Source organism: Trichoplax adhaerens, genomic scaffold (assembly GCF_000150275.1).
Source record: "Trichoplax adhaerens TRIADscaffold_3 genomic scaffold, whole genome shotgun sequence".
Classification (NCBI taxonomy): domain Eukaryota; kingdom Metazoa; phylum Placozoa; class Uniplacotomia; order Trichoplacea; family Trichoplacidae; genus Trichoplax; species Trichoplax adhaerens.
Window position 1 is genome coordinate 1,125,539 of NW_002060945.1, and position 22,371 is coordinate 1,147,909.

At 34.4% G+C, this 22,371-nt stretch overlaps 2 protein-coding genes across 2 annotated transcripts; one reads left to right on the forward strand and one right to left on the reverse strand.

Moving 5' to 3' along the window:
* Positions 1–1,168: 1,168 nt before the first annotated feature.
* TRIADDRAFT_22766 (uncharacterized protein) lies at positions 1,169–4,795 on the reverse strand (the record flags this gene model as incomplete). The annotated part of the gene is made up of 16 exons (XM_002110788.1): positions 1,169–1,264; positions 1,345–1,428; positions 1,607–1,732; positions 1,824–1,916; positions 1,997–2,059; positions 2,144–2,254; positions 2,367–2,510; positions 2,593–2,700; positions 2,925–2,974; positions 3,147–3,192; positions 3,271–3,339; positions 3,461–3,502; positions 3,587–3,636; positions 3,775–3,837; positions 4,212–4,267; positions 4,752–4,795. The coding sequence occupies 16 exons, from the start codon at positions 4,793–4,795 to the stop codon at positions 1,169–1,171; spliced, it is 1,245 nt and encodes a 414-aa protein (XP_002110824.1).
* A 3,834-nt stretch (positions 4,796–8,629) lies between these two features.
* On the forward strand, positions 8,630–22,017 carry TRIADDRAFT_21978 (uncharacterized protein; the record flags this gene model as incomplete). Its single annotated transcript, XM_002110256.1, has 58 exons — positions 8,630–8,697; positions 8,959–9,034; positions 9,966–10,041; positions 10,290–10,354; positions 10,497–10,547; positions 10,671–10,727; positions 10,882–10,971; positions 11,093–11,146; positions 11,232–11,314; positions 11,469–11,528; positions 11,644–11,707; positions 11,818–12,005; positions 12,083–12,249; positions 12,332–12,411; positions 12,488–12,554; positions 12,647–12,752; positions 12,871–12,970; positions 13,043–13,150; positions 13,224–13,297; positions 13,429–13,510; positions 13,585–13,641; positions 13,735–13,856; positions 13,956–14,031; positions 14,238–14,333; positions 14,434–14,529; positions 14,647–14,729; positions 14,816–14,861; positions 14,937–14,996; positions 15,078–15,162; positions 15,258–15,315; positions 15,416–15,491; positions 15,620–15,703; positions 15,774–15,836; positions 15,934–16,035; positions 16,134–16,226; positions 16,332–16,534; positions 16,603–17,764; positions 17,844–17,918; positions 18,000–18,116; positions 18,203–18,286; positions 18,387–18,556; positions 18,636–18,735; positions 18,823–18,936; positions 19,003–19,173; positions 19,281–19,401; positions 19,486–19,577; positions 19,682–19,781; positions 19,876–19,950; positions 20,050–20,162; positions 20,231–20,318; positions 20,424–20,548; positions 20,623–20,718; positions 20,833–20,910; positions 21,012–21,083; positions 21,158–21,265; positions 21,354–21,494; positions 21,567–21,707; positions 21,805–22,017. 58 exons carry the CDS (start codon positions 8,630–8,632, stop codon positions 22,015–22,017), a joined length of 6,672 nt encoding a protein of 2,223 aa, XP_002110292.1.
* Between the last annotated feature and the right edge of the window lie 354 nt (positions 22,018–22,371).

The window sequence follows — 22,371 nt, forward strand, 5'->3', positions numbered from 1 at the left end:
TTGTTATAATTAGTAGCGAAATATCATATGCACGATTATTTCGCCATGTAGTAACGTTATGTAAATGTTTAATTGTATAATTGTGTTATGGCTCTACCGTACGCACTAGTGTATTACTGATAACACGGATACGTAATGGAATGTACCGGAGATACCAGGAAAACATACTATATACAAGACGTCGAGATTAGAAATAAAGCGCAGATTATACACGTGCATTCAAACGAAGTCTAAACGTGTTAACAGTATTATATAGGTATTTTAGTTATAATTATGGTTACGATTTGAGATAATAAATGATTGAATGTTTGAATTGAAGGGGTTTAATTTGCGGGAACATCCTCAGGATTTTCTATAGTGCTTCGAGATTAAACCTATACAGTACTACCGGTTAGTTAAGGTACCTGTATAATTTCGATCATGATCCTTGTTATCGATAACTATTCTACAGGCATGTTCTACTTTGATAGATTTATTGTTTATAGACGCTTGGGAACCAGCTATTAAAGTTACAAGGCTACGGTGTTTGGCACTATGTACAGTACTTCCAAAATTAAATTTAACTTTCAACATTAACGGCATATGAGGTACTTAAACTGAAGTAGTTAAACAAATAAATCTCGAATCAAAAACCTACAGTAGTGCCCAAATACGAGGATTAAAAATTGCATTTATACCTTAGAGATAATTCAAACGTTCATGGAAATCAATTGTTGTAAAAATTTAATTTTCAAAATTACGAAGGTGAAAAATTGATCTACATATTATGTTTTCATGATATAATCTCCGCCACCATTTTAAAAAAGTAGCTAACCACAGAATTACATCATAAACATATATTCAAAGATTTATATGCATATTCCAATGGTAAATCAAATCAAGCTACGTAAGTAACAAAATATCACAGTATTAGATTAAATTCCTACAATGGCATCGTAACTTTTGCCGTTAATATGTGTTATTCCAAGAGCAATATTCACGAAATGCATCGCTTCTGTTACTCGCATTGACAACAATTTAGAAGATGTATAGACCTCAAGTTTGACTATAACGTAAATATGCTATAAAAAGTATGATATTAACCTAAATCAGGATTATTGGGTGACTTTGTCTTTGTGTTGTCTAAACGAATTTTTCAAATGAAATATTACAAGTTTAAGTATTCAAATTATGACATAACACCAAAAACTGGATTGTGTCTGCAGATACTGGGCCCATTCTCCATATAATCAGCTTTAGTATGACAAACGCTGTAAAATTCAGGCTATTGTTGATATAAATAATACATGCAATTATTGTACGATTGATAATAATTCTACCGTATTGACAAGAATCAAAGTTTACCGTAGCGGCTAAGAGACTACCACCAAACCAAACGGCATAACGTTGCATAGAATGTGATACTACTTGAACATCAATTGATGTAGGCTAAATCCGAGGAAGGAAAGAAATAAAGGTAAAAGAAATGTTTCAGCATTAGCGTTGTTGAGTGTTTTTTACTCGTAAACTAAGTTAAAGAGTAACAACTATACTATGTATGATTCTGCGTATGTACATTGGCAGTATATGCTTATATGTCCTCTTGTGAACCGTACACTCAAGTTACCTTTAATTTGCCTCCACTCAACTGTTCACTAATTCTTAAGCGGCTATCTACCGTTCTTTTAACATCGCGCTGTAAACGCTTACCAAAATCCTTAAACATAGTCGACCCACCAGATAGTACAATATTCTAAAGTGATAAAAGAGCGAGAATTTTAATGAATCTCTACAGATTCATAGAATAATACTATATCCATAAGGTAGTGATTATGATATCATACCTTGTATAAAGGTCTACGAACATCAATGGGACAATTTTGAATTACTGTATCTACAACTTCTGATATTGGCGTTTGAAAATCTTCATTGCAAAACTAAATACAGCGAATAACGGTTATGCAGTAATTGTAGTAAAATGTATGATTGTTATTGAAAGATTGCAATATAAACTAACCTCCGGATGAAAATAGATCTCTGGACCAAGAAAGCGCTCGTATCCGACGTCAACGTTAAAAGGCTATATCAAACGGTTCGATTGATTAAAACGTTAACATAAAAATTAAACATTTATAAACATTATAGATCGATGAGGTTTACTTACTCGTTTACTTATATTGTTGATACCCTCATATTTCTTAATCCACTTTGCCGGTTCTTTTTCATATTTTGCAAACTCTTTAGCAATGTCTGGACATATATAGCTGTAACGTTCCTATTTTTTTATAATGAGGATGAAACAATTACATACTATCAAAAGGCTTCGAAATTAAATACAATCGCCAAACCCGATACTAGCTAAGTAGGTATCTATTTGCAATTTATACCTTGATTTGTTTAGCAGTTTCTAAAGACTGTTCTGGGGGTATTCCGACTTCTCGTTCTCTTAAGATTTGTTGTATAAAATGTGTAATATCTCTACCAGCAATCGGTATATGCTTGATGCAACTTCCAATAACATATCCGTCCGCCTGATATTAAAATAAGTAAAAGCTGTTTACGCGAACAAAAATTTAGTTGACAATGGCTTTTGAGGATAGCAAGATCCCTTACCACAGGTATGACATGTGTTACACCATCTCCAGAATCTATTACTGTGCCAGTCAGAGTTCTTTGTGATACCTCTCGTGACGTCCATGATGCTGCTAGAGCAAGTACAGCCTTATTCAAATAATAATGCAATATTGAATTATTAAAACCTTTTCAACAATCACTGCCATTATACAGAATAGTTAAATCGTTTAACATCGTTATTAGTGTTCAGAAAACAAAACTTTCATCAATTGTATCAGACGGCAATTCCTATCATGTTATGTTTTAGTTCATCATGTTCTTATTATCTTATGTAGTTGAATAGTAAGAGCTGAAATGTTGCTTTTTCGTACCTGAACAGCAATGTATAAGCCGGGGACATTGAATGATTCGAACATGATTTCTAATTTTAAGATTTTTAAATAAAATCACTTATTTTAAATTCCAATATTTTTTAATCAAATTACATTAAATTAATGATATTGTAGGTTGATAGTATCGATGAATATACATATACAGTAAGTTAAATAGTCAGCGGTCAATATGCCGGGAATAGTCAGTTGGCTATACAGTACCTGCAGTATATTCTCTATTTTCTGGTGTATTGAGAGGAGGTTCCGTCTGGAAGTGAGAATTTGAAAGTAATAATTTTATCAGCATTGATAGGTAGTAGAGTGTAACAATTATATTGATTAGTACCAATAAAAAGTAATGATCTTCCGGCTCCGCTCGTAAATATTTGAAAATGCACTGCTCCCAAAATCGTTCCTGTAATTTAAAAAGTCAGAATTAACTTTTATTGGTCGAAGACTAATGGAGAAATGCAAACCGATTATAGCTTTAGGAAGTCATTATTTTTGTATCTCTTCTTTAGGCATAAAAAGCTTACCATTAGATTCCAATCTTCTACGACACCGTGGCGAATAGGATACTATTTGATTGAAGTTAAGGCGATAGTTATATATAAATATTCAACCTTAGGGAATTTAATACTTGGATATATTGAAAATATTACCTTAGCGGCGTATGCAGGTTGTTCGAAACAGTCATCTCCAATATAGAAATCTGCAAGGTGAACATGGAATACATTAGAAAGAGTTGATAGTACCAGTAACCTTGTCCATACTACAAATCATGCATGTTTTAGCATTTTATCATACTGTAGAACTATAGCAATCCTATGCTTTCGTATGAGATTTATACCGAGATCATCGATTCCTCTAGCAATATTAGATCGAACGCCAGCAGATTCTTTAACTGCAATACCTAAAACGATAGAAAATTTAGTTTCAAGTTACCGATACTTTACTGTTTAGTCCAAACTTGCAAACTAATACACCATAAATGTTAAGAGCTAGAAGGGCGATCTATATTCGCCGTTAAACACTAGATCCTAATGATTACTACCAAAAATAATATTTTTAGTAATCCCTCAAATCTGCCGTTGACTTTAAATATTTGTCAAACTTTCTAAAGTCATCAGTAATAAATTTCTAAGTATGCTTAATGGAGGAACAATATAAACGATAGCAATAATCGAAGTTTCAAATTTTTTAATTTCGGTAGCGTTTAAAGCATAAATTATCGAAACATAAATTAAAGTACGTTGAGCTCCATTTTTATTTTTTTGTATAACTTACAACTAGGAAAGATATATTGTGGTTCAGGATTGCCAGCGTAACCTAGCTTAGTATACCTAGAATTTGATACACAGATAGAACGAGTCAATGTTGTCAGTACGGTTTGCAGTATTTACTGAAGTAATACATAAGTCATTTCAATCGTCAGAGTACAATGATCAACATGAAGCAACAGTATTATGACTGACATTCATTAAGTTTGCAGTTGATTTATGGCAAACTATTTTAGTCTGGATAGCCTAATCTTTTACAGTGAAGGCTATTTATGGTAGGTTTTTGAGGGATTAAGAAGTTGCGTAAATTTTTACCGCTTTGAAACAAAGACTGTCGGATTCACCCTACACAGTCATCACTACATGTTTAAGCAGGAAATTGTACTAACAGCCGGTACATTACATTTATTACTACCGATAAGGAGCATTTGGTTGCAAGTTAATCATCTATTCAATAATGGAGTAAATTGATGATAAAGTACGAATTCTAATTCCGAAAAGTTTCACGTATAATTATAATTGATAGTACCAACTACTCTGTTCTTACCCTGTGCCGTTATCAATTACTGCTGCAGGTAACCGCGTAGCCATTTCTTCTGGTAACTAGAAATATAAAGCGTCAAGAATTAAAATTATAAGCATTAGTTTTATAATAATAAGAAAGCTACACTGGTGGTAAGTTTAAGCGAAATGAGATTAGGGCGTTCATCCACAAAGGCAAAGCAATTAAGTTTTAGCGCTGTACACAAGGTAGATACTGTAGATATACTACGAATCAATCTTGGTGTAGGGGTTGATATTCATTATGATGACTGTAACTAAAACAGGATTTGTACTCTTTTAAGATGGTAGAAACAAGATTTTTAAATGGTGACGACTAGTGATTACGAGTTCGAATGGAAATAAAACGACAATTTTAAACTTATGCAAATTATTGCCTTTCGATTAGTGTGTAATTTACTCGTTTGATGTACAATGGAATAAACTGTATGCTGATTACCAAGTATACAGCGTAAAATAGCAGTGTAATTGAAAATGATCAGTTGTAAAAGTTTGACTTTGTAATTTCTAGCTTAAAAAGGATCCAATTTGTGGTTTGTACAATAGAAAAATATCATTTCAAATGATGGCGAGTGGGGTGAAGACTCCATGTTGGGTGGTGTAAAGTACTTCACTTACTTCTATACTGGATGAATAAATTACCTTATTTCACGTCACACGCTTACGTGGTTATGAATTAATAATTAATCAATTCTTATCGCAAAATGAGAAAGCGTAGCTGACGTTTTTGGTTAAAATGCAGCGCTTAAATTCATTCTCAGTTGCTATCGTTCATTAGCTTGATGCTATTACTACTCATAACTGAGTCGTTTCTTACAGGGATATAGTACTATATATAGTATATGATTTGGCTCATTTTTTATAGCCAAAGTAACGAGATTGGCACACCCATTTGGTACGATACGACATCTTTTATACAACGTTGACTTTTTTAATTCTATTGCAGTATAATATGGGCAATTTATCGGATTAGTTCGTTGGTAAAGACATTATGTTACAAGTTGGATAGTACAATGAGAATAAGTTTGATTAAAGGCGCAGTCGATATGTTATACCTGTAAGACGCAATGATTAAGAACAGTTTGTAAAGATAATGACTTTTGTTTGAGTTGGCTTGTGAAAGTTACTACTGTGAAATGTATCGTTGAGTCTGTAAAATTAGTCGTTCAAGATTGATGTGTAGGAGAAGCTACAACATCGTATGGCTATGGACTGTATTGGAAGCATTTTACTGTATAGAATCAAGGTAGAGATCGTTTCCATTGGAAGATCTCCTTTTGACTGAGTCATTTTGACGAGGTGTACTCTGTAGCACCGTAGCGAGGCCTTTATCCTATAGCAGCCGACTTGAATTAGCGGCGATAACTGCCAAAATGAGAAAAAATTTTGGCTTCTTCCTCAACTGTATAAATTGCATCGATACAAGGAAAGCATTTCATTTCGACAAGAGTATTACTAGTACGGTGTAAAGTAATCGATAGGCTAGGTAAGAATTTTTTCCTTCAATGAAGAAAAATTCATTCTTGTCTAACTGACACGTCTAGCCACAGTGTGGCAAGTAGCTTTCGATGCCTGGTTGAAAGCTACTAGTTTTAAGGGGCAAATTTTCAACATTAATATTGGGTAACAGCGTTATACTAAAGAATGAAATGTATTTTAATTCAATTTAAGAATTATACCTGTTGAGTTAATAATTGAAGAAAAGAGAATTTCAAGAAGAACCAAGGCTACCAAGCATGAACTAGCTCTTAATTTCCAAGATGGCACGGCGCAGCTAACACAGTCGAGTAGAGAAGTGAAAAAGTCCCAACTAGCGTTTTCGTCAGCGGCTTTGCCTACTTTTAGTGTACTGTACAGTAGTATATGGGACTATGGGTACGGTGGTGTGCCCTACACTGTAGCATTGCTACGGCCACCACCACGACTTTTAGCGGTCACCGGTCATCACTCAACTCAATCTTGCGAAAAGTCGTGTTGGCCGCATCAGTGCTACAGACGGACAGATCATTTATGAACTATACCCTGCACAGTACACTGTACTGTACTGTATTATATTGTACAATAGAGTAGCATGGCCTAGACTTCTTCTACTGTACTGTACTGTAGACTGTAGTCCATGACGGTACGATTAATCATCGAGAACTGCATACTGTACTGTAGAGTGAAAAGTCCTGTTGCACCTTGTGACTGCGGCTGTACAGTACAGTGTACAGTACTGTACAATGAGATCCGTTTTCTTTGATACAGTACTGTACTATACTCAGTGTACTGTACTGTGCTTCATCACTGCTGCTGTCCGTCCGTGTCGTCTCACTCACTCAGTAACGATGGACTTTTCGAAAGTACAGTTACTGTACAGTACTGTACTGTATTTTTACAGTAACCTCGTCGACACGCCATCCCAGAACTATGGACTGATAGATTGACGGATTATACGGATTAAGCTACTGTACTACAGTACTCTTACTACTCTACAGTACAGTACTGTACGTTACGTACAGTACAGTACTGTACTGTGCGCTCCTTTCGAAACTAAAAACTGTACTGTACAGTACAGTACAGTACACTGTACAGAACGTACTGTACTGCAAAAGAACATGGAAAAGCAGACGGTGTTTCAAGATTAATTGAAGATTTTACAATTGAAGCTGTTAACGAGCGTTAATTTGATGGATGTTGTCATTTTCGGAGATATGAAAAATTCGAGGGGTGACGAATGTAGTGATGCACCCATATTTGATTAAAAAATTACTCTATACAAGAACGACTTGGAATGTTATCCTCCGTGCAGAAATAATTTCAATCAAGTAAAAGTGTCCAATGAATTAGAAGGTTATGCACACCTACAGTACAGTACTGTACACTGTACAGTACAGTATACTGTAGTAGTACAGTACTGTACAGTAGAACAAAGTACAGTACGGTACTGCACTATTGTATAATGTACAGTACTGTACAGTACTGGTAGTGTTAGCTCATGAATTTGGGGATACAATTTGAAATGATCAGCCTGCTCAATAATCGGCGTGTCGCATTTGTAGTACTGTATACTGAATGATCATTTCCTATTCCTCTCTCTCTTTAGCTGGCAATAAGCTTGGCATAGACTACGAGTCGATGCCGAGGTAAATCTACTTGCTACCGTAGCATCGATGCCATTTGGTGAGTTACTGATCGCCTTAGGGTCTGGGGCTATGATACTGATTACAGTACTGTACACTGTACAGTGCAGTCCAATATTCCAAGTACTGTACAGTGTACAGTACAATATAATAAATAAATAAATAATAATATTATTATGACGTAACTGCATGTCAGGCAAGTTGACTAATCAATCGAGATCCTAGAGTACAGTAGTTGACGAGGCTGCTGATAGAGTAGCAATCCCTGAACTGTATCATACAGTGTCATTCTTTCACATGACTTCACTTGGACGCAAGTCAACCTTCAGGAGTACTGACGTGCAGATACAGTCGTTCTACAGAGAGGAGCTAGAAAAAAATGTCTAGTACAGTGTCGATAACACCGCTGGCAGGCCTAAAGGCTAGAGGCAAGCTTAGACAGCCAAGTGGATCAATCGTTGCAGCCAGGCAGCCACCTGCTTCTGCTCGTTAGGACCGACACTCGAGCCACTTGACTTAGTGGACGGGAATTTTGGGGGCAGCCATATTACCTTAGTCAAGCTTGTTGGCGGAATAGTCGACAAATATTCATTCGTAACAGTCAATTCTATTAATTAACTGCCATCTTGTCATTGATTATTAGCTACAAATACATTGGTTGCTTGGTATTTCTTGCCAAAACCATTTGCTATCATTGCCAAACGGTACTCCAGTCCATAGTGCCACACAGACGGCAGTGAAGATGTCTGTTTGCCAAGGAAACGAAAATATTGCAAGTTATTATACAACCAAACACTCATGGCGTGGAAAGTAAATCCATTTTTTAAAACAAGTTATATCTTTTTTCTTTCATTATAGAGCGTTGTAGATAGAGATGAGGCATGTTCAATAACATTTGTAGACACTTTTTTCTCAAGGATAAAGTGACTGTGTTTCACTACTTGGCGCTCTATCGCTAAACGTCTTGACTATTGACTAATACAACGATACGATTGATATTGATTTGATGGTCTCCGTTTCATTCTTCAGCCTTTCCTTACTTCTAATGTATTTCCTTTCCATGGATTCTAGATATAAAAGGATCTTTTCAGTGGGCAGCAAGGCTATAACAACGTATAATCCTAATACGTTAGAAATAACCAATCAGGTAGGATAAAGCCATGATACAATTTAGTCGATGTTGATCAACTTGCAGTAGCAGGCCTCAAACGAAGCGAGATACATTCTGCTATCGTACAACGCACGTACTATGTACGAGTTCTTCAATTACTGAAAGTGATCCCCTTGCAACGCTTTCTATGTATAGTTGGTTGATTATATTTAAATTGATTTAATGACAGCCTACCAGTTGCATGATCACATCGAATAAATCACTCGTGTAATAGCTTACCATGGACTGTCTAAATTTTTACCAAGGCATATTCTGAAATTGAATACTTTTGAAATCGATCTCTTCAGTACTAGTCGTAATAAAAAAGAAGCAAACTAAAAACAACTTGATAAATCTCCAAATGGGTCATCACGTTATTTTAGTAAGACAAATTGAACACTACACCGTTACAAGAGGAATGGACTATTATTAGGAGTAGTTCAACGCTAGCTAGCTATGCGGTACAAAGGATTCATTTTGTCATTGACACCCCTTTTTTATCAACTTTCAGCTAAGGTTTTAGCGTAGATGATACTTTCATTTGTCAAAGAGCACAGTACCCGAGTGAAGAATAGTTGTACTCGTAGTATTATTTTTGCACCTGCAGATAGTTTATATGATATGTCCTACACACAGCATTGTTTGCTTATGCTGAATCAACTATGTCGGAGGATAACATTTTCAAATATGGTGCTTGTTGTCGTAATGGTTGATAATCATGGATAGTTGCAAAGAATACCTCTACTGCAGGATAATAATATTTTTTTTATTTTCACAATACTACTTGCAATCGATAAAGACGCACTTGATGATAGTACAATACTGTAATAATAGTAATAATACTCAGACTTTGTGGTAAACACTGATTCTTCTTACGTTGTTGTTACTTGGAATTTTGATACTACTTTACTATTTTAAATTAATTTAGTGGGCCTACACCGACTTTTTTGGTATACAAATCACTCCCAAACCCGGCTATGAATTTACCATTACCATTAGGAAAGGTATGATTATTACTACTAAATTGATCGTTGTATACTGGGTAGAATTTTTAGTGATTAGGGTAAACTGCTGGAATTGATCGTTACATTAGCAGTACGCAAGTAGTTAAATTTATGCATGACAGCTGTTATAAGTTTTGTTTTTATGAAAATGCAGAAAAAATGCATCCATGCCAGTGTCGTATCTAACCAAGCCATCAATGAGGCTAGTACTTATGTGCAGTACCTTAATTTGAATATCGTATTCTTAGGTAAAAAATCGCAAACTATGACCTTTTCAACGGAATATCGAGCAGATGTGATCACGGAAGCATTGGTTAGTTAACTATTCAATACATGCATGATTATGTTATTATATTTATACATCGGTAATGACCTACTGTATATTAACAGACTAGATCTTTTTGAACCTGTAAGACTCGTGTATCTTAGATATACAACTTTATTAATGTTGACAGCGCTTTAGGGGTTCATATGCCACCGATAGAGAAAAACGGATTACTGAAGATGTTAGAATTACAATTGTTAAACACTTTACATTTTTCTTACATCATTCTACTTGTATGCTGTAATTAATATTAATACGTAAACAATAGTAATAATGAAATTATATCTTTGGCATTGCTTTGTAGAGATATGTTGCTTATAAGCAGCATTGGAGTGATACTCGTGTTCAAACAATCTTACAAGTAAGTTTACATAAATAATACTTGCATAATGAACTTACTTTCTCCAAGATTAGGCCTGTAGTCCTTAATTCAAATAATGCTATGCAAATTGATAAACTCCATCTAATTGAATGATATGCAAGTAATTGTAAATTTGTCGCAAATTATTCTTTAGGTCACGCCGGCATCTTTAGATCAAATCAACCCTGCTACTGGAAATTTAACTTGTAGCTATGATTATAAAGATATTGAAGGCATAACAACAGTACGTTACGTGATAGTAAAAACATTTAACTTTTGTATGAGGGAGATTTTTGAATAAAAATAAATCTCTTCATAGAAAGTGTTTCTGAAAGAGGCTACATTGATGACATTTACTATTTCAGGTATCTGATTGCCCAGGAGGTTTCGCTGTTATTCATGGAGGTTTTGGTAGATTGGTAAATGTTATTTTATGTACGCGTATATCAAATTATTCATCAGTAATTCTAACATATACTATTACTGGTCGTCATTTTCTTGTAGCATGTATTTGCTTCTGAAAGCCGGGATGAAATTTTAAGGAAAATCACAGAATTATCTCTCAATGTAGTCGGTTATAGTATCAGGTATTTACGTTCGAGTAGTTACTTACAGTAGATAAAAATGTGCTCAATAGGTAGCTATGCATAATAGTGGTAATAATTGTTGATTGTATTAAGAACTAGCTTGAGAACTCTTGTTTTAATGATGCGCTATGAAAATTGCTTGATTTTTTTACAGAGTCCGAAAAAATCCAATCACATTGACTGAATTTGAGGAAAAACGACTAGGAAAATTTAGGTTGTTTACGAACATAATGAAATTTGGTGCCTGTATAAAATTATAAAGGAGATATTGCATATTATTAGTAGTAGTAAGGTTATCCTGTATTAAGTATATCTGTCTTCTGTTGTAGTGATGATGAACATATCACATCTCTGTCTGAGTTCAGAGTTCAAAAGATAACAAATAGATATCCGGTTAGTATAAATTTCTCCTAATATCTTACCATTATTCAGTTTTTGCTATTCACAATTACTGAGGAGGTTAATATTGAGGCATATATATTGGTTATATTTAATTCTGCTAGGATCCGACTTCTCGCTTATTTTGCTTAACCGAAACCTGTATTATTGAACGAGATCCAGCAACTTATAATATTGTTACATGTCGGCCATTTGGCGATATTTATGCTTTAATCCGTTATTCTGACAATCCGCAAAAGTTTGCTGTAGAATATATTCGTGGTCAAATAAGAAAATATTATTCTACCGAAAGGTGATAAGCTACTATAAATATTTTATTTTCGTAGAAAGTTTACAGTTATATAATATATCATATTTTACACCATCTAGAGATTCGCTTCTCGCAAGTGTTTTAGATGGAGCTAGAGCTGGTGGCAATTCTGAAGTTTGTGTTAAAATGCTCGAAACAAAGAGAGGATTAAGATTTGGACCATTTCATTCTCCAGTGGATGAAGATATAGAAAGCTTACTTCTGAAATGGCTACAAACTCCGCCAAGTATGCAAAATAATGTATTCTTTGGTGGAGAACGTAAATCTTTATATATTAATGTGAATATCATAATGTATATATCTCGTAGGCTCTGGTATCAGTGAGGCTATCGAACGTTTTAATGCCAACATATCATACAGCGGATTATTGTATGCTGTAACGCAAGAAGTAAGTAAAATCTCAAAGTACTCACCTTAATTTCAGGGGTGCCTGTAATTGTTAATATTTAACTTAAATTTTATAGGGATTATTTGCTGAAAATAAAGAAAAGCTCATAAATGGAGCTCTTATTGCTTTCTTACTAAATGAGCGTAAGTTAAAAACCAACGGGTAGAGTAATTACGTTATACTATACATATCTAATAGTTATGTCACTGATGTAATTTTACAATATATGCATTAGGAAGCCATGATACTTTGTCGAATGATGAAATTGAAGCTCAGTTTCATGTCTTACGTCGCATAGTTGCATCAAAAATTGGATTTCAAGCATTTACTACATTACCTAGGTATTTATTTCCTGGCTTTAACCTAAAACGTTGCTTAATGCGGTACCATAATTGTTGGGATTTCAAACTTATACTTACACTGACTGAATTACTCGTAAAAATCACATTCTTCTATTAGTTTCCGTGAAAAAATTGGTGGCAAGATACTAAAATCCCTTAAAAGAAACAACGATGGAATTTCTCATGCTGCTATTGATATGTTATGTGCTTTAATGCAGGTAATGGTTTATAATTGAATAACAATTTATATCGAAATTTATAAAACTAAAACTGAAATACTTATATTTTAGCCTATGCATGCAAATTACGATCTCCGTCAAGAGCAGCTGAATAAATCATCATTATTATCGTCTTCTTCTTTCGTGGAAAATTTGTTGAAACTACTAGCTAGCCACGTTGTATGTCCATTAGATATCAAGTACTTTGTAAACGTTGCTATGACAATTCACTAAAGCGTCCGTTTTGATTTAGGATCGCGGAACTGGAGCACTGGTCGTTAGTGCGTTACTAGATTTTATAACTTTCGCATTATGTGCTCCTTACAGGTGATATACGAGACAACAATACCTGATTTAAAATTTTATTTCTCATTACATCGCACTGTAGCTATAATTTCGTTGTGTAGTGATATATAAGCATTTACTAATTGATCTTTTTCATATGGACTTATGCGTAGTGAAACTACTGATGGAGCACAATTTGATACAGTATTGGAATTGGTAGCTGACCTCGGAAGATCATTCTTTAGATTATTTGAGGTAACCTATTACATTCGTAACGGAATAATATGTTTTTCGCTAGTTGTGATATTGAAAAAAACTTGTTTTTGTAGCATCCTTCCCTTGCAATTCTGAAAGCTGCTGGGCTGATAATGAAGTCATTAATTGAGGTAAATAGGTTATATGAAAATATTTAATATAATCAAACCCTGGATATTGTACTTTAGTACCATGATGCAAATATTTCTGTCATCGTTAAATAGGAAGGCAATGAAGAAGTATCAACGAGACTCCAGGAACTAGCATTATCGGAAGGGGCTCTTCCCCGACATGTACATATTGCTATGTTTACAAGTAGTACGGACGGTAGAATGTTGACTTTAAGGTATAACTTGTATAGCATTGTAGTGTGATGGTAGTTCTTTTTGGTATGCGTTGTATTCAAGGCATACTAATAATTATACTTATTTAAAACTTTCGATAGGCAATTGAGTCGGCATCTTGTAAGCTTATGGACTGAAGGAAATCCCAAAGCCATGGAACTATTTGGTAGAATACTGGTAAGCCATGAAAATGCCAGCATTGATTCATAATTATATTATCAAAACAGATAGATTTATTAAATTACTAAAAATTAAAGTTAAGTAACTGGGCTTGATCGTAAATTCATTCATCACTCATACATAAATATTTAATTATTTCAATTATTAATTGAAAAATTTTATTTTATGTTAAACTAACCGTTATTTTCATATTATTCATATAGCCCGCTGGCTTAGTAGCATATCTAGAATCTTCTGATGTTGCTCCGGATGACGATATTGATCGTATGCACGTCCGTGATAATATGAAGCTCGCTAAGGTTCATTATTGATTTAAAGTGAAGTGTGTGCACTGTATGCTAAGAAGTAGGTGGCAAGTTGTGAACATTTCTAAGTAATTTAGTTTATAATATTTACTAGGTCGCATCATCGAAAAATAAAAAAAGTTTACAGCGGCAACAGATTGAGGCGCTGCTTATACATTGGAAAACACGTCTTGGAAGGCAGAAACCAGAGGTAGACTGATTATTATAAATATCGTATCGCTATCTTAGCATTTCAGTACCGTGAATTTGTAGGTACATGGGTCAATAGTATTATATCAACTAAGAGTTCCTGTATTATTTTGATTAGCCAACTACTAACAGACCAGTAGTTTTACGAAAGCGTCGTCAAAGATTGAAAGTAGAATTAAACTGGCAGTATTTCTTTTACAAGTATGTAAAAGTTTAAATAAATTATCATTTCCTTTTGTCATCTTGGAGTTAACGTAATAGAGGTTACAACTTACTTTATTAAACAGATTTTATGAAGACCACTCTAATGCTTGGTTAATATGGAATTACAAGGTTATATAAGATGACAATGTCGTAAATCCTGAAATCTGTGTTTTGTACTCAGTGGGTTGTATTCCTTATTTTTAGACTAGGGAAGAATTAAGAGAAGCCTTAGAAATGGAGATGAGACTTTTCATGCAAGATCGGGTGCGTTCGAACTTTAATTCTGTACTTGGTTTTACGTTCAGTTGTGTCAGTGACGTCTAATAATGTATTGGTAACTCATAGGAGCTCAGTCAAAAACAGATAATTTCTTGGAATCATGTTGAATTTGAAGTTCGCTATGAGAGCCTGTCTGAGGAAATCAAAATAGGTTAACAGAATTGAGTTACTTATATTATCAGTATGTGGGAGTAGACAGTCTAACGTACTCATTATTCATGGCTTGAAATATTTTTATGTATTTAGGCGATTACTACCTTCGATTATTGCTGGAAGATGACGAATCTGTTCTTATTAAACAATCGTGAGTATACATCTTTAATAATACTGCTGTTACTTTTAACATTGATGAATTGTAAATATCTGAAGTACCAATAAGCGTTCTTATCTTAATATAATTTCAGATATCAATTTTTTAATGACCTGTACCATCGATTCTTGCTATCCCCTAAACCACAAATGAAAGCATTATGCTTACAGGTAAGGATTTATCCAAGACAGTATAGGCATTATAATTGCCATGGCAGCTCTAAAAGTAGAGTAACTCTATTGAATCGAATAGTGTAATGTATTAATTTAGTGATAACTATTGCTCTTTTTGGACATAGGCAATGGCAATTGTGTATGGAAAATGTTATGAAGAAATTGGTGTTTTCAATGATACGAGATATATTGTGAAAATGATAGAAAGGGTGAAGCAATAAATAGATTTTTTTAGTTCGTGGTGTCTTGCTTTAATCAAATATTTATATCTTTTGATAGACTATCGACAAGCTAGAAAGAGACCGTTTACTATTTTTTGTCCATAAGCTTATTAATAGAAGAGTAAGATTGGATAATAGTATCGCCATTATTGTTCATTGTATATTGTATATTATCCTATGAGTCTTCAACACCATATTAACAGAAATATTTTATGTAGGAAAATGTTAAGGCTATAATGGATGCTAATGGAGTTAGAATTTTTGTTGATTTACTTACTTTATCACATCTGCATGTTACAAGGGCAACCGTACCACTACAGGTACGACGTATAATTAAACTTTTCGTGAACTTATAACAATGCTGCAATGCGATATTATATATTAACTCGATTCTTATTTTCGTTCGAAATATCATTAGACAAACGTCATTGAGGCTGCTCCAGATATGGCTAGAGATACAGAGAAGGAGTGGTACTATGGAAATGCGGACAAAGAAAGATTAGGACCTTCAGTTTTAAAGAGGTATAGCACTGCATACTGTATACGTATATGTATCAAATCTAATGTAATATATATTAGATACAGCGTTCATCATATGTATTTTAAAATGCTTTAGATGAGAGAATTTTGGGCCAGTGACGTTTTGAGACCCACTACCCGTTGTTGGGCTCAAGGGATGGATGGATGGCGACCATTACATAGCATACCCCAGCTTAAATGGTGCTTAATGGCGACTGGTACGGCTGTAATGAATGAAACGGATATGGCTGTCTTAATTCTTAATATACTTAACAAAATGTGTGAATACTACCCTAACAAGTAAGTCTCCTTATGAGATAATGCTGTTTTCTATTCGTCAATTTACCAGAATGAAACTACTATTATAGGGACGAAGATGGAGCAATTGTTCGTCCTATGCCTAGAATCAAGCGAATGCTAAGCGATCAGACTTGTTTGCCCCACCTTGTACAACTATTCTTAACATTTGATCCTATTATTGTTGAAAAAACAGCCCTATTACTTCATTCTATCGTCATGGACAATCCAATCCTTCCGCGCTTATATTTATCTGGGGCTTTCTTTTTTATTATGATGTATACTGGGTCTAATGTTCTACCAATTGGTAAATTTCTTGTGGATACGCATAACAAGCAGGCATTTCGCTCAGATGAGGAGCAACAAGCATCTGATGTTGTAAATCGTAGTATACTTAGTCAAATGTTACCAGAAGCTATGGTTTGTTATATTGAAAATTATGGCGCAAATAAATTTGCCGAAGTATTTCTCGGCGAATTTGATACACCTGAAACTATTTGGAATACAGAAATGAGGCGAATGATGATTGAAAAACTTGCATCCCACTTGGCAGACTTTACTCCCCGATTGCTTAGCAATACTAGGGCACTTTATCAGTATTGTCCTCTTCCAAGGCTTACATATCCGCAGCTGGAGAATGAACTATTCTGTAATATTTACTATCTCAGAGCTCTTTGCGACATTGCTAGATTTCCAGATTGGCCTATTAAGGATCCCATCAAACTTCTTAAAGATGTTCTAATGGAATGGAAAAAGGAAGTTGAAAAGAAAGGCTCGTCAATGTCAAGTGAGGAAGCATACAAAATTCTGGGATTAGAAACTGGTGTAGGCGGCCATGAAGAATCTAAAGTTCGTAAAGCCTATTTCAAATTAGCGCAGAAATATCACCCTGATAAAAATCCTGAAGGAAGAGAAATGTTCGAAACTATCAATAAGGCTTATGAGTTTTTAGGCAGCAAATCTGAGAAAAAGACCGACGGTCCGGACCCTAATAATATTGTCTTAGTCTTGAGGACTCAATCAATTTTATATTCAAGATATAAAGAGGATTTGGCTCCTTATAAATATGCAGGATATCCTATGTTAATTAAAACGATTAGATTAGAAACCCAGGATGATACTCTGTTTTCGAAGTCAGCTCCGTTATTGACTGCTGCTAGCGAGCTTGCCTATCATACGATAGATTGTTCGGCTTTGAATGCTGAAGAATTGAGAAGAGAGAACGGTTTTGAAGTGAGGTTTATCACGTTCTTATATACTGTTATGAAAGGGTCAGGGTATTTAAAAAGTTCGTCATTTGTACTTATGTTAGGCTTTACAGGAAGCATTTGATAGATGCATTGCTGTTCTTGGGCCTTCAACAGAACCGGAATCTGTTTCAGTGCAGGTTATGATTTAATTCTTATACTCTTATTTGGCCAGATATTCAGTGATTGTGAAACTAAAATATGTTTATAATTTCCTGTAGGTCTGTAAATACGTTATTCGTTGCTTCGAAGCATCTGCACAATTCGATGCCTGTCGCGAGAAGCTGCAAGAGCTGCCTATAGTTATTAAGGATATTGCTAGAACTATGTACTTTAAGGTAAACTGTGGCTCTTCTCTGCTGTCGACTCTGTTGATATTGTATATGTAATGATTACAATAAATTAAACAACGTCTGCTTTTTAGAATTTGACGGTCTTATGCACAACTGCAACTGATTGTGTGAGTGCGTTGGCAATAGACACCACTTTACAAGCACAAATGTTGGCCGTATGTATTTGCTTTATTTTGTAACTTAGATAGAAGAAATAGTAACTTATGGTAACTTAAAGATACTAAATTATTTGTAAATTATTTTTGAAATTCATAGGCTGGTGTAGTATGGCACTTGCTATTGTACCTGTTCAATTATGACTATACGCTGGATGAGGGTGGTGTCGAGGCTTCTACTGACACAAATCAGCAGCTTGTAGCTAATAATTTGGCTAAATTAAGTATCAGAGCTCTGATTAGACTAGCGGGTTTTCAAACTCCGGGTTCGTCATTTTTGATATCCGAAATCATCCTTAAATATGTATGTAACCTTTGTAATTATTTTTTTCTTATTATTAGAACCAAGTATTGAAAAAACGCCAGATAACACTTCAATCAAGAAGTGCGTCAGCGCCATGTTAACGCCCTATGTTACTAAACAGTTAGAATTGAAGGGATCTGTTGAGGTGATTTTTAATTACTAGATTATCACCAAATGGTAATTGTTGCTTAACGGATGTATTTAATTCTTACTTTACTTTACTGTTTTATAGATTTTAAAGTTGTTAAACTCTAACTCTGAGAATCCGTATTTGATCTGGGATAATGCGACTAGAGCTCAATTGATTGATTATTTGGAGAAAGAGCAAAGTAGTATGATTAGAAGTGTAAGTATTTTAGCTCTTTTATGATATTGTAGAACGTTTCACGATCGTGTACTCTCTTGTTTTTAGGGAGAATGCGATCCATCGTACGGGAAAGATTTTACTTTTGATGCACATGAAAAAGAACTTATCATTGGAGATATTTTTGTTCGTATCTATAATAAACAATCATCATTTCCACTCGAAAATGGGGAACAATTTTGCTCCGATTTACTTAATTTCTTAGGTTCTGAAGCAGAGGTATGTGAAATCGAATGTCGTTAACATCATTGTTTTTTACCAAATACTGCAATTGTGGAGTTAGTTCATTTTGTACCGAGAAAGTAATAATTTTATCATATTTGTAGTACTTGCATTCACTAATGGCTTTGGCTGCTTCGGGACAAGAAGTTGATAGTAATTCTGCACGCCTTGTTAAAAGTGAAATGGCATTAGAAGCTTTGAGAAATGTTATTAAGAACAACCCAGGTTATTGTTATGTTAAAAGAAGTCGCTTACTAGCATATTTGACTGTGTTATGTAAAATGATCTGATGGAGCTTTGCTATTTCAGCTTGCTCTGAACGATGCATCGGTCATTTCAAGCTTCTGTTTAGCCTATTGTGCATGGAAAGTGATGGCAATTTACAGCAAATGGCTCTTGAGGTATAATTACAGTTATGCAATGCACTTCTATTAGTTCTGTCTGCTATTAGTTGTTACAAAATACTTAAAATTCGATCATATTTCTTCATTAACATTACATTTAGGTAATCAATAATGTTGCCGGTAATAAGAAATGTGTGCAAGATATCGCTGATGCAGATGTTCTGTCGTATCTCTTCTTAGTTGTTGAGATGGCACCTGATAGTAAGACTTTTAGATAAACTTAAATTATCTTATTTCGCTAACATTTTACTCTAGAAGAAAAAGACATATTTAACTGCTTTTCTATATTGTCTAGGTCAAGTAACAGTAATGGAAGTTCTTATCGCATTGTCATCTAACACTAAGATAGTAAAGGATTGCATGTCTAAAGGTGAACTGTTAACTCAGCTTATACTTTAAAATACTAGTTTTTTGAGACTTCAACATTGGATTGCATATCACTAACTACAAAACTAAATTTTTAATTTAGGTGCTGTAATATATCTGCTCCACTTATTTTGCAATTCTACATCACCAGAAGTTCGACAAAGTGCTGCAGAACTTCTCGCTAAATTAACCAACGATAAATTAGTTGGACCCAAGGTGAGTTTAACACATTTTAGGAATTAATAATTAGAATGTACTAAAGTATGCTTATAACAAATTTTTAGGTCCGCATTTTATTGTCCAAGTTTTTACCGGTAATATTTATTGATGCTATGCGGGACAGTGCTGAAGCTAGTGTCTATATGTTTGAAAGTAAGAAATTAAGTAGACGCTTGGTGATTTATATACAATAGTTTTATTGCTAGGTTCGATTTATTATATCTGTATTGACTGGGCTGCTTTCGGATTTATTTAAAGGTAGTCAAGAGAATCCTGAATTGATATGGAACGAAGAAACAAGAGAAAAAGTATCTAAAGTAGTTCAGAGAATGGAAAAAGATTTTTACCACAGGCAAAAAGATAATATATCCACTACTTGGAAGGTTAATATGCCTGCAGTACTGTGTTTAATTGTGAGGGTTTGTTTGTTTATTGAATTATTTTTCTTTATCTGTAGCTTCCCGAAAACTTTGCCATAGTTTACACCAACATTGAAGGTGAACTTACTGTTGGCGGAGTTTTCTTGCGCCTTTTTATTTCACAACCAGCTTGGGTACGTGCAGAATCTAGTAATTTTAATAAAAAATTTTCAGAGTACACGCTTAGAACCGTATTTCCGTATAACTCCTATTGAACTGCTTTATTGACTTATGGTTAAATACTCCAGGTGTTACGAAAACCGAGAGAATTTTTAATAGCTCTAACAGAAAAATTTTCGCAATTAATTGGGTCAACGGCACCGGATGTTAGTATCAGAAATATATATTAATCATTTCTCGATTATACTACGAGTTGTGACTGATAGTTACCCGAGGTTTTTTAATGTTTTTATTTATAATCGTTTAGACTGAAGTTTTAGAGACTGTTACCACTGCAATCGTTGCTTTCTTCAACGCTCAACCATTAATGATGGATCAGGTAAAATAATTTTCTTTGGGTTGATGTGTCTATTTGTGGTGCTGTTATGACTAACATTTGTATGATTGCTTCAGTTACCTAGCTTAGGACACATTCCACGCTTTTTTCAAAGCATGAGTTCTAGAAATGATGCCATACCTAAAGCTTCTGTCACTGTTGTGCACACGATTACCTCTAGTGATGTAAGTCAGATGATTAATTTTATTAGTAATACGAAATACGGTGTAAGGAAGATTCATATTTGATTATTTTTGTGTAATAAATTAACAGATTTGTATTAGAGCTATGACGGAGACCGAATGCATTGGTTCAGTTATGGTTGCAATGAAGAAAAGACCCGACATCATAGGGCTAGCTTGTGAGGCGTATTATAATATGTTTGAACACAAGGAAAGCGCTTTTGTTCAACAGGTTTGGAAAGAACGATTAGACATTATTATCGTCTGTAGCGCTTTCTTATTGTAATTTAATAATACTGCATAGGCCCTCAAAGCAGAAGTTGTACCATATTTACTGAGCTTACTAGATTGCGGCTTAGAAACTGTTCCGAACGCTGCTTCAACAAAGGCTCAGATTGTCAAAGCCCTCAAAGCTATGGCAATGGATTTACAACACGGAGAACAGGTATGGTAAAAACTACTGGTAGCTAATGTTTCCTTAGAAATTCTTATTGTACAGAATCGGCTAACCTGAGTTCGTGTGCGAATGTTTCATAACTTAGATTGCCGCTATACTGGAACAGTCATCAGTTTGGGCGTCTTACAAAGATCAAAAGCATGATCTTTTTATTCAAGATACGAATATTGCTGGTTACTTAACTGGACCAGTTGGCACAGCGGGATATTTGACTGCAGGTCCTGCTCATAGTTCTAACTTACCTGATGCACCTCCGCCACTTCAAAATTCTTCAATTCATCAAGAAGATGATGATTGATTATGAAATACAGTTATGAACTAGGAGCTATATTTACAAGTACTCTATTAGATAGATACTCTTGAATCAGTGATAAATTGTACAGTAAATTTAGGGTAACGAGATAATTTACTCGCGTTTGATCTCGGATAATTTCTAAAGATCTTTTGTAAGGTTAATCAATTTTATATCAGTGAATTTAAAACAAATCAAATGCTCCTTATTTGCAATTATTTCTCTATTAAAAATCTTGATGATGTGATTTTATGTCAACTATAAACAGCGAATTTTACCAAATTTTTTACCGTCGTATTGTTCAATACAATATACAGTTGGCGTTCAATCTTAAAGTCCTTGGTGATGTGGTTTAAATGA